Source organism: Drosophila subobscura, chromosome A (assembly GCF_008121235.1).
Source record: "Drosophila subobscura isolate 14011-0131.10 chromosome A, UCBerk_Dsub_1.0, whole genome shotgun sequence".
In the NCBI taxonomy this organism is placed as follows: Eukaryota; Metazoa; Arthropoda; class Insecta; order Diptera; family Drosophilidae; genus Drosophila; species Drosophila subobscura.
In genome coordinates, this window is record NC_048530.1 from 4,879,252 (window position 1) to 4,896,686 (window position 17,435).

The window sequence follows — 17,435 nt, forward strand, 5'->3', positions numbered from 1 at the left end:
GACAGGTGAGTGAGATTTTATTTTATTTTATTTGCGACATGCGGGCGGTCGGTCGGTCACTACAGACTTCGGTTCAAATCAGTTCAGTTGTGTGCTGGCTGTGCTGCGCTCTTCTCTTCTTCCCGGTTCCGGCTGTTCCGGTTCATTGTCCCTGGGTCCAGCACGAGAATAAAATATATATTACGCAGCACTTGGGATCAACTGCCCTGCGATCCGCATTGCCACTGTGCCCCGCAGGCTCCTGAAGAACCAGAATAGGAGTCCCAAAACAGATTGATTTTCTGCCGATACAAAGTCCCAGCGACGCTGTGGCTGTGGCTGTGGCTGTGGCTGAGGGGTGCGACTTATGGCCAACTTACTTTAATTAATAACTTGTCAGTGTGCAAATGACATGGGAAGGAAGCTACCAAGTTACCGCCCTTGGGCTAAGCAATTTTCAGCTAGCTGGCCAGCGTTTCGGCCAACATCTTTGTGCTTGGCTTTTGGGTGGTGGTAGCCAAAAGAGTGTCAGGTGAGGGGCAGGAGGCATGCGCCTCAGTTGAGAATTTCATTGTACCTACTGCTTGCTGCTCTGCTTGCATCTCTCTCTCTTTGAGTATGGCGGCAAGCAGTACCCATAAATGTATCAAGCAGTGCTATCATGTTTGCTTGCACTGCTTTACAGCGCCAACAGCCAGCACACCGCACCTCGCACCACCAAACAAAAAACTAAAAACTCTTTTGCTCGCTTTTGGCCAGTTTGCCAGTTGAACAGCTTCTTCCATCGCTTGCCATTGCCCCTGCTTGACTCCACTCCACTCCGCTGCTACTGCACTTCAGGGCAACTTCACTCAAAGGTCAAGCAGTTGAAATGGATCCAAATAGAATAAATAAAACTTCAAGACATAGACCCAACCGACCATGCACCACACTCCCCTTACCCAAACACCCACCCCCTCGATGAAGCTCACCCCTCCCCCTGGCACCATCTTCATCTCCATTTTGGCCAGCGTAGCAGCCATGTTGACCCAATTTTTTAGCCCCAGTGTCGTTTTGGCGTTTGCTTGTCTGTCTCTCTGTTTGTTTGTTTGTGCAAAATGGGTTAAAAGTTTTCTCAATGTGTGTGTGCGTGTGTGTGTGTGTGGGGGCTGACTGGAGGTTAAGTTAAGTAAGGCAAACTTAAACAACTTCAGCTCCCATCTCGCTGTGTCCCTGTCCCATGTCGCACCCCGCGCGAAATGTCACACAATGACGCAGCGCTTAAATGGCGTTCGCTGGAAATACAAAAAGGGGAGACACAGATGGAGAGAGAGAGAGAGGGGTGGGGCAGAGTGAGAAGCTGCAAGAATGTCAGCGTCCTTCAAGGATACACTGACTTGGCCGCCGTAACAAATGCATTGGGGTGCAATCCAGGGTGCAATTTAATAGAAAAAGTTAAATTAAACGCACTGACATGGGGGTTTTCCTCGGACTGGTGGATGGGGGATGAGTCCTAATGCCAAGGATGGCTTGCTGCTGGAAAATGGCTTATTAAACGTTAATAAATTGACCGTGAATAAACGCCACTACTTGGGGGATATATAAATAAGGGAGGCATCAAGGATAGCTGCTGGGATCAATGTAATTCCAATCCCATGTCCTGCCACTTCGATGTTAATAGTATTTATTTTTGACAACTTTCAACGTGTCCTCCGTCTGTCTCTCTCATTTGTCAGCTGATTTGTTAGATCATCATCTGGCTGTAGATTCTGTGCTTTGCTTTCCTCGCCTCACCTTGTCGGTGGTTATCCAATCTCAAAGATTGAGGCATGCAACCAACCATCCAGCAGCACTCATACCCATAGCCAGCCTCATGCCTCATCCCATACCATCGCCATTGCCATGCCAGCCAGCCAGCCAGCCGCCCAGCCCATCATCAGCCGCATCATAATCGCGATTAAATTGCAATTTTTCTCACTTAAAGAACGTAATTCGCTTCGAGCCAACAATAATGACGGCCAAGTTAATGTTTTGCTTACCACATTCATTTGAGCTCGCACCGAACTTTGGACACGGACACGGATACAGACACGGACATGGACATGGACACGGACTGCAGAAGAAAGGAGAAACGTAATGAATAGAACACAGAGTGAAGTACTCGTCGTACCCACCTACCTATCGCTGCTGTTAGCTGCTGCTGGCTGTGGCTGTGGCTGTGCCACGCAAAGGGGCGCGCTCTGAGGAGGATGCCGGCAAGCAGCAAGCAGCAAGCAAGATGTGGCATACTACGGAACATAATTAATAACTCAATCCAAGCGGAAACCTTAAGACAGGCATTCAGCTCAGTTCAGTTCAGTTCACTGGAGTTTAACTTGACTTGGAGTGGAGTGGAGTGGAGTGGAGGAGTGTGGACGGAGGAGAAGTGTTGCAATTGCAGATGTTGTTGGGATTGGTATTCTTATTGGGTTGGTGGGGTGTTTGCCACTCATGTCTGCCCATTTGTTAAGACAATTCGCAAATTCGCATAGCAATGTTCGCACTCTCCTGCTGCTGCTGCTGCTGCTAATGATAATGATGATTATGATGATGAAGTGCGTAAAACGATTGACTTTACATCAGGATTAGTATTTGCTTTTTGTGAAAGGAAACTCCATTTATCTCTGTGTATGGATCGATGAATGCTATTCTATCCTCAAGTGAATTTCTATGTGTACATCTCACGTACCACATCTGTGCCCACGCATTCCCATCCAAGAAGCCAATTAAAGCAGCGGCCGCACATGCGCAATGGCAATGGCAATGGCAAATGGCAAAGGCGGAAGCGTCTCCACTTTGGCGGACGCACTGCTTGGCAGTGCAACCCGTGATTAAGTTAATGAATGGACTGCCAGACGCACCTACGAGCACCTGGAGCGCCTCTATGCCTCTCTGTAATTAGCAGCAGAGTGCGTCTAACGGCCTGCCGCACTGGCACTCTAGCCAGCGGATGGCCCACAGGCCGTGGGCGTACTTGGGGAGGTGTGTTTGATTGTTCAATCATAAACGGCAGGACTAATGACAGTGGTGGTGCTACATGTGGTGGAGTGCAGAGGCGGGGAGTCTGTGCTGTTTGCTTTCGCAATTAGATGGGAGCCTTCTAGGGGGGTGGGTATGGGCGCTCTCTCTCTCTCTCATAAGTGGTTCCATGTGGCGGGGGCTGATCTTGATAAACGGCGAATGAATGGTTTTATAATGGATTTCTCCCCGAAGCGATTGCATCACAAACTGAACCCCAAATGAATGCAAAGCAAGTGGAAATTAATTATGCAACTTCTGGGGTGTTTAATAGAGGATACAGCAATACACAGCCAACAAGATTTCTGATCGGTTTATAATTGTTTACGGCAGGCAGACAGACAGACAGACAGACAGCGGATCCAAGCTGATACTCAAGACGGAAGTGGAGAATGTGCTAAGAAGATGAGGTTGGAATAGCCGAAATTTCACTTTCATGCAGGAGCAGGAGAATCAGCAGCCGGACACTAGGCAGCTGGCTGCTGCTGTGCTGTCAGCATGCAATCGGTGCCAGCAGCAGCAGCCGCCGAGTCGATTGATTGAGTCGCCAAGAGTCGCGCGCGAAGAGAGGCTCCCTCCCGAGTGCCTACCGGCCGACCTGTCTACCTGCTGTAGTGCGGAAAGAAATGTGTATGCAGATGTGTTTGTGTGTTGTACATTTTTGCATATACTCGTACTCTGTACTCGATACGAAGTGTTTTGTAGAGGGGCATTTAACGCGCCGCTTGCATGTGAAACGAACAAGTTGCTTGCTTTTGGGGGGAGGGACGGGACAGCTGCACCTGCAATGAATTTAATTGCAGTTAGAACTTGGCTTAAAGCCACAGCCACAGCCACAGCAACAGCCATAGTCATAACGGTGTATCGCAGCTCTCAGCTCTCTTCTCTGTTTGTGGGCCTGCTCTGGCTCTGGCACTGGCTCTGGCTCTGCTCTGGCTCTGGTCAGCGATGATGATGAATTGCATTTTGCACACTTTAATTGGACGAATGTGTAATTAAGTTGTGTGCCAGTTCATAAATTGAATGCAGCTCCTCCAACTTTCCAGCTTCACACAAGCTACAGCTACAGCTGCCTCCATCCCAACCAGCCGTTCCCTGCGCTTGCTCGCAGTGTCTGTGTTGCCGGAGCTTGGGTGCTGCCAGAAATTTCCATGAAATCTTCAAATCAAACAAGACACATGCGTTGCGCATGCGCATTGTCCATCTGACCATTGCCACGCAAGAGCAAGAGTCCTGCTGCAGTGCCCGAGTAGCAGCCACAGAGGCCAGCAGCCTCAACCTCCAGCTCCAGCTCCAGCTACAGCTCCACCTCTTTGGTGGGCCACCTTGCTGGCTCGTCGTCGTCATCGTCATCGTCAGCGTCGTTCCACTTCGTGTTCATTAACGCTTTGCCCATTAAACCTGAAAATGAGGACTGGTTCCCTACCCATCAGCAGCAACTGCCGCCTGCCGCCTGCCTCCTGCCTTTCTGCTGCCTGTCTTCTGTGCCCATCCTTTGGCATTCGGAAAGCGTTTAATCGCATTTACATAGATTAGGCAGAATTTGTGTGAAATTGAAACTGAGAGGGCAAAAACAACAAAACAATAAGCAACGCAGAAACGAAGCCAAAACGAACTTTGTACACACTTCAATGCAGATCGCTGCAGACTTAAGGATAAATTCTCGAAGCTCTTTCCTATCCATTCAGAGGATATTGATTGAGCTCCAAGTAGGCCTTTATTCCGTTCCAAAATGTCACATATTTTTAGACTTTTAAAACTCGGAAAACTCCAACAAAATCCACCGGAATGTCTACACTTCGGGAATTGAATTATTTGCAGCGTCTGAGACTGGAACTGTGGCTGGAGTCCTATGGCGTGGTGTTGAGTCATCGCATGCGCCACGAGTACAGTGACGTGCTGCCGGTGGCAAGACTATTCAACGAGGTTCATCCAGGACGAGTGGATCTCCATGGCTACACACCCAGCAGCAGTGTGCCGCTGAAAGCCAACAACTGGCGCATCTTCAACGAGCGTGTGCTGGAGAAAATGAACATGGCCCTCACCACAAAGGAGCAGCAACAGTTGGCCATTGGCGCGGATGGGCTGCTCGAGGCACTGCTCCACAAACTGATGCTGAGCGATCTGAAGCCGCGACTCGAAGGCGGCGCCCAAAGCTACTAAAATAATACAATCATTCTATTTCTAGTGTTCGTTCGGCAAACAACTCTTTTTTGAGTTCAAAATTTTCAGTAACTTTTTTATAATATTCAACACAAAACTGAAGTATCTGGTCAATGCGGACTCATCTCTGCGACCAACCAATTTCGCTGTAGCGATTAAATATCAAAAAAAAAATAAATAAAATAATACAATACCCCAAAAAATCATTATGTGAGAGTACAGTTAGAGCTAGCATATGGCAAGCAAGTGATCGGAAAAGCGCATACTCAAAGCCGTTCGGTTGCTTATCAATCTGAATAATAATTATTACAATCTTATCCAAGTTCATGTTCTTCCCTGCCTTATCTCAAACGATTTATTTATAAATAAATAGTATATGCTGCCATGCTGCCATGTAGCGGAGGGCGGGAGGTCTCTAAACAATTTTGATGCACTGTGCATAGGCAAAGATCTCAGGCAGCGGGCAGCGGGCAATCGGCGCACGCAGCGAACAGCGCCAAAGCTTCGTGTGGCCTCGGCCCACGCACAGAGCAGCAACTTCGTATGGGCCACTGCCTAAGCCGCAGCGGCCGCGGCAGAGAAGCAAGAAACGTTTTTGGGCTGGACTTCGTGTCTGTCTGTGCATGTCTGTGCATGCACAGATGCACCGAACGCTGTGAGTTCCTACCTGAGTGGCCGACCCCTGTTCACAGTTATGTACATATGTATGTACATAATTGAAAGCAAAACCAAAAGTTCCACCACTCGAACTTATCTTTCAACGTGCAGATAATCTGTGGTATCTGTTATTTGCCATATCAATTGGGAATATTTGCCTAAATTCTAGCAAATCTATTTATGGACGGATCGTTTGCATAACCCTTGCCGCTGATTTGGTTTCGGGGGGGAGTATGTCCGCTCCACGTACATAGCAGTCGTGGCCGAGCGGTTAAGGCGTCTGACTAGAAATCAGATTCCCTCTGGGAGCGTAGGTTCGAATCCTACCGACTGCGTTTCACGTGAAATTCTTTTATTTCTTGCTTTGTTGCGGGCCACAAATGGTTTTTAAAATCTTTCCAAGGTTCCAGGCTTGTGCTTTCCAATCATATCTCAGATATATGTATACATATATGTACATATGTACATACGTAAATATTTGTACATTTGTGCATATAAAATGTTTTGTGCCACTTATCGTTTGTCTAACTGCTGAAGCTCTACGAGTATCAGAAGCCATTTGGCTGCCTCAGTCCCTGCAGAGTCTCAGACCCATACACCCAACCCCCCCAGCTAGTGTCCGGAGACCCAAGCACAAGCACAAGACCAACCCCAACCCCAACCCCAGTCCGAGCCAATCTTTAGTGCATATTTTCTCGATGCTCACTTTCTTGTTCATTTCGTTTTGGCATTTCTTTTATTTCTGTTTGTAGCAAGTACCAGGCGGTAGTACCCTCGAAGGCCGAAGGGTATGCTGCTGCAGTTGTAGAAAATAAATATCAGCCGCTCCATTTCCTAAAGCTTGCTCTTGTCATAGAAATGGTCCCCAAATAATTCACTGATTAATTAAGAATAGCATCGAAGGAGCAGGGAGAGGTATTGCCATAGTCGCAATGTCAACACTTTCTTTCTCTCTTGCTTCTTTGCTGTAGTCTGCCATTTTTTATCACAACCCAAATTTCTTCATCAATTAAGAACATCAACTCGTTGTCGTTGCAGGAGGCCGGGCAGGGGAGGCCCAGGGCAAGAACAAAGACGACAACGGAGCAGCGGCAAAACCCCACCAAGAAAAGGCTCTGGCAAATGGGTGGAAATTGGCGTCGGCTGCTCTGGCACTGGCTCTGGCACTGGCTCTGCCTCTGACTATGCCTGTCCATACTTGTTATTATCCTTCGAGTCGAGGACGCTGACACTTTTTCGTCATTACTGTTAAAAGCGTTAAGGAAAAAGGACGAACGGGACGAGCCAACAAACAACAAAATGAAAAGAGTTTTATCAGCCAGAGAAAATAAAGAGAGAAGCAACAAAAAAAACAACAAAAAAACCCAAAGAGCAAAATAAGCACACAAAAAAAAGCAGCAAGACAAAACGGGAGGAAAAACTAAAGAAAGAGAAAAGGAAACTGCAAGGGGCTGGCATAAAATCTGTGTAGCAGGATCGACCAGCAGAAGGGGTTTTCCAGGGTGCAGGATGTTTGTTGGCCAGGGTGCCAAAAATTGAGGTTATCGCTGAGCAACGGCAACGAGGAGGAGCAGTGGCAGGAGGAGGAACAGTGGCATACAGGACGCAAAAATGCCAAGGCGCGTGGGTCGGCATGTCCTTCATCAGGCTCATCAGCACGGACAGAGACGTACAGAGGGACATACAATAAGGGACGCGGGGGAAACGGAGCAGGAGGCAGCTGCAGCAGGATTCTGGTCGTCGTCCTCGTCGTCTTCATCGTCTTCGTTGTAGCCCTCGTGCTCGTCCTCATCGTTGTCTTCGTCGTAGTCCTGCGTGCTGCACGCGTCGTTGCGCTTAAATGCCAAAATGTATTCCTCTCTCCCCTCGCAGTCCTCTGATTGCCGTTTTTCGCCCATCTACAGCCCCCATCCATGGGGCAGCCCTCTCTCGCCCAGGCACACATCTTATAACCATTCCGAATGACATTACGAGTAGAGTACAGGCAGAGCGTATGCCGTTTATGCTACATTTGGTGGAGAGTGCATCGAACATGCAAGCAGCGAAGGATCTACATATATTCAAAGATATTAAATGAGTGAGCTTTACCTGTTTTGCTCATGTGTTTGAATCGTTGCAGATTTCCGGTCATTGCTATGAAGAATTCAATGATTTAAACTCTGATATTTTTAGGAAAGCGAAAGGAATGTGATATAAACGTTTGTTGGGGTTTAAAAAGAGGGAATGATGCACGCTGAATAATACTATAAATACTCAAATAAACGATGTAAATTAATATTCAAATATTCTGTCAAATATATTTCAGATTTTAGATTTAAAACTGGCTAAAAACTCCAAGTAAGAGCCACTTGCAGCACTAGCAATAAGGCAAATATAAAATATTATTGTCCCACAGCTAATGGAGAGTTTTCAGTGTAAGTTTTTCCTCGTTTATTACACCACAATACAGTCATAATGCCACATGGCCAATCGCTTAGGAAAGCTCTACAAAATGACTACTTACAGGACCTGCTAAGTGATTTTCACTTAGTGGAAGTTCGTTGAAGCTGATACTCCCCAAAATACAATTAAAAAATCCAAGTCTAATGGTGTTAAATATTGCTTTTCGATATATCATTGACTTAAGGCTTAAGTTTTTGTTGGCCATTGCGAGTGTAAAGTTTTAGCAAGTAAAATTATGTCTAAATATTTCATTGAATTTTCATCGTTTTTAATCTCCCACTTGGGCAGGGTAGCAGCTAGTTGTAAGCATCTCCATTCGATCCTTCCTGCCACGCGTTTCTGTAACTCTTCTTTCTCTTTTTTTGTTTTTTGTATTTTTTTTGGTTGCGCGGGGTGCAGGGGGAGGAAGTTTTTCACAAGTTTTTGGCAGAGATTGATGAATTTTGATGATGTTTACGCGCAAGAGGAGCATTTTTCTTCAGCTGCATTTGTAGGTCTTTGCCTGTCCCCGCCCCCGCTCTCTGGGTGGTTGATGGGCGGGGAGGGGGGTGGTTAAATTTGTGGCAACAGCAGCGGCATCCTTGAAATAACCTTAATCCCCTGGCACGAGGGGCGAAATGAATGATGTGCCATGGAGGCGACGCAGTTTGCTGGAACGATGCTGCAAGGATTTTGCTGCTGCTTACCCCAAGTCCTTTTTGCGGGGGCTTTCATTTTCTTGTTCTTGTTCTTGTTCTTGCTGTTGTTGTTGTTGTTGTTGGTGTCAGCGGCCTGCATTCCTTGAGTCTTGCACAGCCCCTCAGCCACTCCTGGCATCCTGGAGCCTGCCTTGGTTTTATGTTTCAAGGATATCGTCTCATTTTTTACCCCACTTTTTCTGCTTCTTTTTCTTGTGTTTGCGGTGCGTCGGTGCCCCTTGTCGTTGTCCTCGTCGTTAGATTTTCATTTTCATTGCAATTTCATTTGCTTGCCACACGACGAAACGAAACGAAACGCAGCACAGGACAGGACAGCACAGGACCCTTTTGCAGTTATGCCCCAAATCCCCCTGGTCCGCCTGGTCACACCTCAACCCCCTGGTTGTCCCTAGTTGCACCCCTGTGTCCTTTGGTGCGTGTGGCAAGCAAGGACGCATATTAATATCCTTACTTAGCTGCATGAAATGTGCTTAGCACGTTTCCACACTTTCCCCAGCAAAGCAACCACATCCCACCTCCCTCCCCACCCACCCTGAAGCATCTCAGGATGTTGCCTGCCCCTGTCTTATCTTTTATTCCCTGGGCAAGAGCCTTGAAAGTTTTTTGCACTTTAAATTCTTGAAGCGAATGCCCTTTCAGATTTCACTGGCACATCCAATGGTGGGGCGGTGGAGGAGTGTGCGCTCCCCATAAGCAATTAGTTTCATTATAATTTGCAGGGGGGTTGGGGGTTGCAGCGGGTTGGCTGATGCCAATGGCAATCGATGGACGACAGGCGATGGCGATGGTTGGAGACGGAGGCGGAGGCGGAGGCTGCACATCGATGCAAAGTGGGCGGCAACAACACACATGTGGATGCTGCGCCGCTCCTCGTGCAACAAGGACAACACAAAGACTACGTTTATGCAACAGTCATTCGCTGAAAATGACAGGCAACAAAACGGGGCAGAGAGCGAAAGAGAGAGAACGACAAAAAAATGTTCAAAGGAAACGAAAAGAAAAGAACGAAAAATGTGCAAATGGAATGAAAATGAAAACCTTCCAGGCAAGGAGGCTGCAACTGCCTGAGTGTGTGTGTGTGTGGTGTGTGTGTGTGTGTATGTGTGGCGAAACGCAATAAGAGCATCAAAGTGCAACACACACACACACACACACACACACACAGAGGGAGAGACAACAAGGAGAACGCAAATCAAATAAAACACCAAAAACAGCAACGAAAAAAAATTCAACACAGAGGAGGATGAGCAGAAGAAAGGGAGATGGTGGGCGAGAGGTGAAGCAAAAGAAATTGAGTGCCGCCCATGCAATTTGCAGTTATTGCCCCAAACGGCAATCCCCCGCCCCAAGTGTACCCACATCCCCCCACCACCAGAGCTCTGTTGGCAACAGGCCGAGGCTTTCATTTCATCAGGATGAAAATTTCATTTTTGTTTCGCTCGTTTTCCCATTTCTGTGTGCTGGGCGCCCTTTGCCGACCATCTACCGGGCATTGCCAAAAAATGTTCAACCGGACGCAGTTGGTCAGCCCTGCCACACACACACACACACACACACACACACACACACACACACACACACACACACACAGCCCTACAGCTACACCTACGCTGCGGATAGAAGTCTGCGCACAAATGTATGCAACGGCAGGCGGCAGGCGGCAGGAACAGGAATGCGGAAAAGTGCAAAAGAAAATGTAAATGAAAAGAGCGTGTGCTGCAAAGTGAAAGCACAAAAAACAAGCGAACAGAACGAAGAAGGAAGCACTGGCAGAGAGGCAGAGGCACACACACACAGAGCAAAAAGAAAGAAAAACTAATTCGATTAATCATCAGGCCAAAAGGCAGCAGAAATAACAGCAGAAGCAGCAAGAGCAGGAGTGGCGCAAGGAGTGGCAGCGTGGCAGAGGGGAAAACGGGAAGAAGGGCATCCTGGCTGGCAGACAGGCAGCACAACAGCAACAACAACAACAGCAACAGTCAGTGCTACTATTCGCATAGAGGGGCGCAAATCCAAAAGGAAAACTACACTCAAAAAGGGCCAACACTCACACACACACACTGGGACGCATGCAGCATGCTGCAGCTGAAGGATTGTTGTTGCTGTTGCTGTTGCTGCCAACGTTGATGACTGCCCCATACCCAAAACAAAAACAAAACATAAAAAAATGGCATGATGCTAGAGGGCAGGGTGGCAGTGGCAGTGGCAGGGGGCAGCAATCAGAGGCAGCAGAATATTGCGAAAAGCAACAGCGAACTGCAAACACACTGCCGTTAGACAAATGCGAATTGGAGATATTCCGACAGACGCGTGGATCGTGAGAGTGCTGCTAACAGTGAGCTGTTGTCATGCAGATCGCTTACAGTGAGCTGTAACGGGAGCAGCCACAGACTGTTAACCAAAAGCGGAGCCCACAGGCTGTTAACGAAGAGCGGCGGCAACAGGCTGTTAACTAAAAGCGGCCACGGGCTGTTAACGAACACCGGCCACGGGCTGTTATCCCAAAGCGGAGACAACAGGCTGTTAACGAAAAGCGGCCACGGGCTGTTAACGAATAGCGGCCACGGGCTGTTATCAGTGAACGACCGCATTCTGTTAACAGTGAGCGCCCACATTGGAGATGGATTTAATTGAGAGCGCTAACAGAGCTGCTGCACTGTGCACAAATTTACGTAGTTTTCATGTAATGTTAAGGCAATGCAAACCAGCCCTAGTTCTGCACACATTTCTGTTATGTTCAGGCAACTCCACTGTTAATTGCCAAGCAGCAAACAGCACGAGTGAATCATGTTACCCTTTTCGCATTCGAATAGTTACCCTTTGGCACTCGCACAGCCGAAACGAGAGTGGGGGACTGGAGCGGAGCGGCGAGGAGGGTTTGGGGTTCCCATTGTGGGTGTTCGGGTTGATGCGAAGGCGTTGCTACTGACGCTGCTGCCCCTTACCCTTGCCGCTGTCATTGCCATTGCTGCTGCTGCTGCTGGTGTGTTGCACCACTGGGTGGCCTGGCCTAAGCTGCCCCCGTACCTCAGAGGAGCGACAACGACGCATGCACAGAGCCATCAGGCGAGTGTGTGTGGCAAGGGATTTGGGCTTGGAGTAAGGTGTAAGGAGGCGCCCGGCGGATGTCAGCTTTGAACTGACCAATCTGCAGGCATATATTGCAATAGGCGCATGCTGCAGGGTGCACGGGTGCACAGTGCGTATGCGCAATGCTCGATTCAGGTGGAAACACTGCCAGCCCCCCTGCACCCTGCACACATCAACTGGAATATAACGGAAATACCAAATGGCAGTAACTGGAGCACAAAAGTGGGTGCTGTTCGGGTGCGGGGGCGGGGGCGGGGGCGTGCGGACTGCCCACTGGGGGAAGGGAGGTGAGGGGCTGTGGGGCTTTGGGGCTGGGGCCATGCAATTAGTCTAATTGCTAAGCATGCTGGAGGCCATTTCCATTTGCATTCGGCTCTCCAACCAAATACGAATCTCTCGCAAAGACAGATCGAAGTTGGAAGACAGTCGGAACGGAGAGGAGAGGAGTGGAGCAGCAGCAAGAGCAGGCAGAGACAGAGTCGAAGGCGGAGGCTGGTCCCACTACTTGGCGCTAATCGTTCAAACGAAATCAGCAACAATTCATTTGCACAACAAGCGCCCAGCGGCCGAGAGGCAAGTCTCCCAATTCCGACTTGCAACTCCCAAGTGCAGCTTCGATTCCAAGACCAAAGACCAGAACCAAGTCCAAGACCAGGTCCAACTGCCATTCCAGTCCGCATCCCAGTCCTCATCCGAGTGCAAGTTGGAGCCGTTGTTGCCTGCCTGCTCCTGCCACAGATTATCTTAATTCACGTTGTGGGAGACTAATGAGTGCAGACCCTGGCCCGGGCACCAAAACAAAAACAAAAACAAAAACCAAACAAAAAATGGGAAACCTCATCGCAACGCCAACGTGAGGCCTTTCTCTCAGCGAACCCCAGACGCCTCTCATTTGGTTGTGACTTCAGACTTCAGCCTTCAGCCTTCTGCCTGCTGCCTTTTTTTTTTGTTTGGACGGACGTTCATCCATCGTGCCCCATTCAACATGCGTGCGTCGTTGTCTTGGCCTCGTCTTTAATTGAATTAGTGGGACCAGTCAGCCAACCCAGGATCACAGAGACAATCACAGAGTCAGAGGCCACCGAAACGTAGTCAATCTCCACTGCACTGAGCGAACCATCAGATGAACAAAAACATTCCAGCGAGCACGAGCCTCAAAAAGCTGTTGACGAGCAAAAGGCAAAACAGACACTTGCCGATGGATGTGAAGTGGAGCTACAATGAGACAGATGAAAGGTTCCAATTGGTTGCCCAATTTCTCGCAGTGCTGCAACTTCGCTTGTGCCCGATCTGTGCGTTTCAAAATCGCATTAATTGTGCGCGAGTCGCTCGAAGACGATTCTCAAAGTCTCGCCTCTGGAGTGGTGCTGCCCCTGCCGCTGCTTGGAGCCTGCCTGGAGCCTGCTTTATCTGGCTGAACGCGTTGTGCGTTGCGTTGCCTTGTGTCGCCTTGTGTCGCTTTTAATTAAGCATAAATTTCATCACATAAGATACGAGATGGAGCTGAACGGGGCACGCATCTTCTGCCTGTGCTGCTGCTGCTGCCTCTTATTGATGTTGCAGCAACATGCAGAACAGAGCTGCGGCTTGCCTTGGTTTGGCTCGGCTTCAGTGCTGCACAGCATTATGACAGCTGCCTAATTGATTGAGCCATTTCCATTGTTGCCTGGGTTAGCCGCACTCCAAACTCCAAACTCCAAACTTTTGGCACTCCAAGACACACACACTTCGTGGAGGAGCAGCACTTCTTGGAGGGGGGAGGCAAAACTTTGCATGTCTCTAGCATTTCTTTTAGGTCTCTCGTTTGTCACTACTTGCAGGCACAGCACAGCTGCTGGCCAAGACAAATGAATTGCCATTAGCCATGGCCAAGAGCACGAGCAGCTCAGAGTCTCGGGGCAGAGTCTGAGAAGAGTTTGCGGCTGGGCAGCATGTTTCCAGGAAGCTGCGCCTCAAATGCAACAAATAAACCCAAAACGAACGATTAACAGCTGTTTAAGCAAATGTTTAGCCATCGATCTGCAGAGTAAAAGAAATGAAAATGGGAGGAGAGGTTGAAGCCTTGAAAATTGAAGACTCCTCCTCATCGATGGTGTGCCCCTTTCATTGGAGCTGGGCGGGGAAGGTGTCTGCCTTTTTTTTTTTTGGTCAGAGCCCATGGCCGGACATCCGTGTACCCTGTGCATCATAAAATTCTATTGAATTCCCGCTCCCTCAGTACCCCTCTTACCTCTTAACGTCGGTCAATGACTTTGGCCGAAAGCTTTTGTTTGGCTATTGCTTTTGTTATTACAGAGAGAGAGGGAGAGAGAGAGAGAGAGAGCGAGCCCTCATATGGTGGCCACTTTTTTCTGCCGTCTTATGTGTTGTTGTTGTTGCTGTTGTTGTTGTTGTGATAAGAGCAGCAGACGAGCACCGCAACCCACACACCCAACAAAGAGCCTGACAAACACCTGTCTGGCTCGGGCAGTGGCTCCCGGCTCCCGGCTCCTGGCTCCCGCATCCATCTCCTGCCCCCCTTCAGCACTCTTCCTAACTGCTGAATTTGGCTCCTGCGGCTACCTGGCGGCCTCCGTCTGAGCCTGAGCCTGAGCTGGAGCCAGAGCCAGAGCCTGTTCTGTTCTGTTCTGATTTTTTGTCATCATCGTTTGAAATTGTATCGCATTTTTTTTAAGGATATTGTTTCAAATAATTCAAACTGTAGTCCGGACTGGCGGCAGTTCCCTCTTCCTTTGCATGTTTGTGCGCCAATATTTTGCGGGCAGGTGGCAAGTCTGTGTCTGGCTCTGGCTCTGGCTCTGGCTGTGGCTCTGGTCAACGTCAGGAGAGGCGCCTCCATCAGTCGCCAGGCCATCGTCATCGTCGTCGTCGTCGTCAGTGTGTCCACTGAAGCGTGATGTCGTCTGACATTTACGGATATGTATATGTACATGGACACCCGATTACTCACATAGGAGGGCTCCGGCGATCGGGAAGGTGGCGCGAATGCGGACATTGCGGACTTTGCTTTTGGCAAAAAGTACCTGGCCCCTGCCCCTGCCCCTGCCCACGTCCCTATCCCTTCCCCTGGAGCTCACGTTTTATGTATTTCCCGTATTTGCGTTTCAATGCTACGGCTCCTCCTTGGCTCTCGCCCGCCCGCCCACAAAAAAAACTTTGCTGAACAATTTTGTTAACGTAAAAAAGTCTCTTTGTTCCGCGACAAGCTGAGGGGGGAGTGACTGTATGGTTGGGGGGCGTGGGGCAGATATTCCATAAAAATATGCCAGCCGTAAGCTTGCTCTTTTTTTTGCTGCTCGGCAGATGGACTGCCCGATGGATCCACACGCTCTGGGTGGAGCTGCGAGACAGATCCACCAGTTAGAGTATTTTCACTTCGTTTTGATTAGCTCTTGCTGGACCCTTGAGTAGTTCCACACACACACACACACACACACACACATATTTTGGGTTTGCCTGCTGCTCCTCTCCCTCTTTGTTTGTCCATTTTTTTGGGGGTCGCAGACAGGCAGACTGCCAGCTGCCACAGCCTCGATTCGTCTCTGATGTATCGTCAATATTTTGTACCTTTATCAAAATTAAATTCCGGCCAGCAACGTGTGTTGCCTACGTGGACCCACATCGCAGCGCATTCCTATGCCACGGATTTTTCCCGTTTTTCCATTTTGAGTTTTGCATGTCTGATGTCTGGCCCTCCGCACTGGGGTGTGGGGTGTGTGGTGCGGGGTGTGGGGAGAAGTGAGCAGCTTTAATTGTGTTCCAATTAAAGGTCCCACCAAAATCTGTGCGTATTTTAGCTGCTGTTTTCGTTGCACATTTATTGGGCCTATCAGCGATGTGTTATGGTGAGGGTGGCTGCGGCACATTAAGGGTGAAGTGCAGCCCCCATTTTGTGTGACTGCAGTTGGTGCACCCCCCTCTGCCACGCCTCGCCAAGCCTCTCCCTGAGCGTTAGATGAATGTCGGTTGTCCTTTGGGAAAACTGCGGAACTGCGGCTGTCCTGTACCCCCCGTGCTGTAGCCTGTCCTGTGCCACCCCCTTGGGGGTGGGCTCATCGATATGCGGCGCAAAAGCCGCAACCAATCGCAGGGCGAATGCAATGCTGCAAAAAAACGCAGCAACAGCAGCTGGGGGTAGCCGTGGCAGCCGCGTCAGCAGGACACGCTGACCAAAACGTTGACGCCCATGTGCTGCGCCCTGCCCTGGCTGCGATTTGCATGCGTCCGCATCCCACCACAGCCACTGCCACTGCCACAGCCACAGCCACCCGTCGCGCTGTGGAGCTGGTGGTGGTGGTGGTGGCTGTCAGGAAGGGGAAGTAACGGGAAGTGCTGTGGCTGGGGGTTGGGGGCTTTGCTTATGTGCTCGCCGCGTGTGCACGTTAATTACTCCGCACTGTATTCGCTCGCTCTCGCTCTCTCTCACTCTCACTCCATGTGCATGTGTGTGTGTGTGTGTGTGTGTTGTGTTCATCAATTTGCCATAGATTGCAAAAAGGTGAAGTCTCAATCAGCGACAACAGCAGCAGCAGCAGCAGCAGCAGCTAAAAAATGAACTCGAAAAAACCAACAATTATGATGGCAGCTGGCTATACCCTGTGGGAAATTGAAGGAAATTTTTAATAAATATTTGTAAGCTGCCATTTATTTGTTCTTTTTAATGTGCATAAATTTATGCACAAATTTCCACCAAAGAGCGCTCGCTGGCAGCCAAGCGACTGTGCCGCTTGTGTCCTTGGGCACACGCAGAGAGCAGAGCGTGGGGGATAGTGGTGGGTAGTGTGTGTGTGAGAGCCAACCAATATGCTTCACATGCTTCACCCAATGTCGTGGGCATTTATGTACTTCCCATTTTCTTTTTTCCGCTTCTTTTTTGTTCCCTCTTTTTTTTCGTATCAAAGCAAGTTGGTTCCCTCCCGGCCAGTCCCGAACCCAACCAATCCCCCCCGCCGCCATCAACCATTTCTATCCATAATAATTGAATTGGAAAAAGCCATAGAGAGCGGGTGGCTGGATAGGGGGGGACTGCGGTACTGCGACTGGGTTTAACGCTACGCGACCACAGGAAAATCGTAATTAAACAGGATATGATGTTGGTAAAGGTCCAAGCCATCTATACATATGCACATATATGTACTTGTGTGTGTGTGCGGGCATATGGACGTGATTGTGTACATGTAGCTCCCCCCCCACTATGTGATGGCTGAATAAACTTGTTGTCTCCTAATTGGGAAACCACTGGGAAATAAAAAACAACAAGAAACCCTATGCATAAGCCAACAAAATCCCCACCAACGCCAGTTCTCTTTTTCGTGTAAAACCGAACTTAAATTTGTCTTCAAATCTAAATTGCAAAATATGGAAATTACT

At 49.1% G+C, this 17,435-nt stretch overlaps 1 protein-coding gene and 1 non-coding gene across 2 annotated transcripts; both read left to right on the forward strand.

Annotated features, from left to right (window-relative positions):
- The first annotated feature begins 4,803 nt into the window (after window positions 1-4,803).
- Window positions 4,804-5,178, forward strand: LOC117893723 (sperm flagellar protein 1-like). The gene has a single exon (XM_034800423.1). The coding sequence runs from the start codon at window positions 4,804-4,806 to the stop codon at window positions 5,176-5,178; it is 375 nt and encodes a 124-aa protein (XP_034656314.1).
- Window positions 5,179-6,088: 910 nt separating this feature from the next.
- Window positions 6,089-6,170, forward strand: Trnas-aga. Its single transcript has one exon. It is a non-coding gene; the product is annotated as a tRNA-Ser (tRNA).
- Window positions 6,171-17,435: the final 11,265 nt, after the last annotated feature.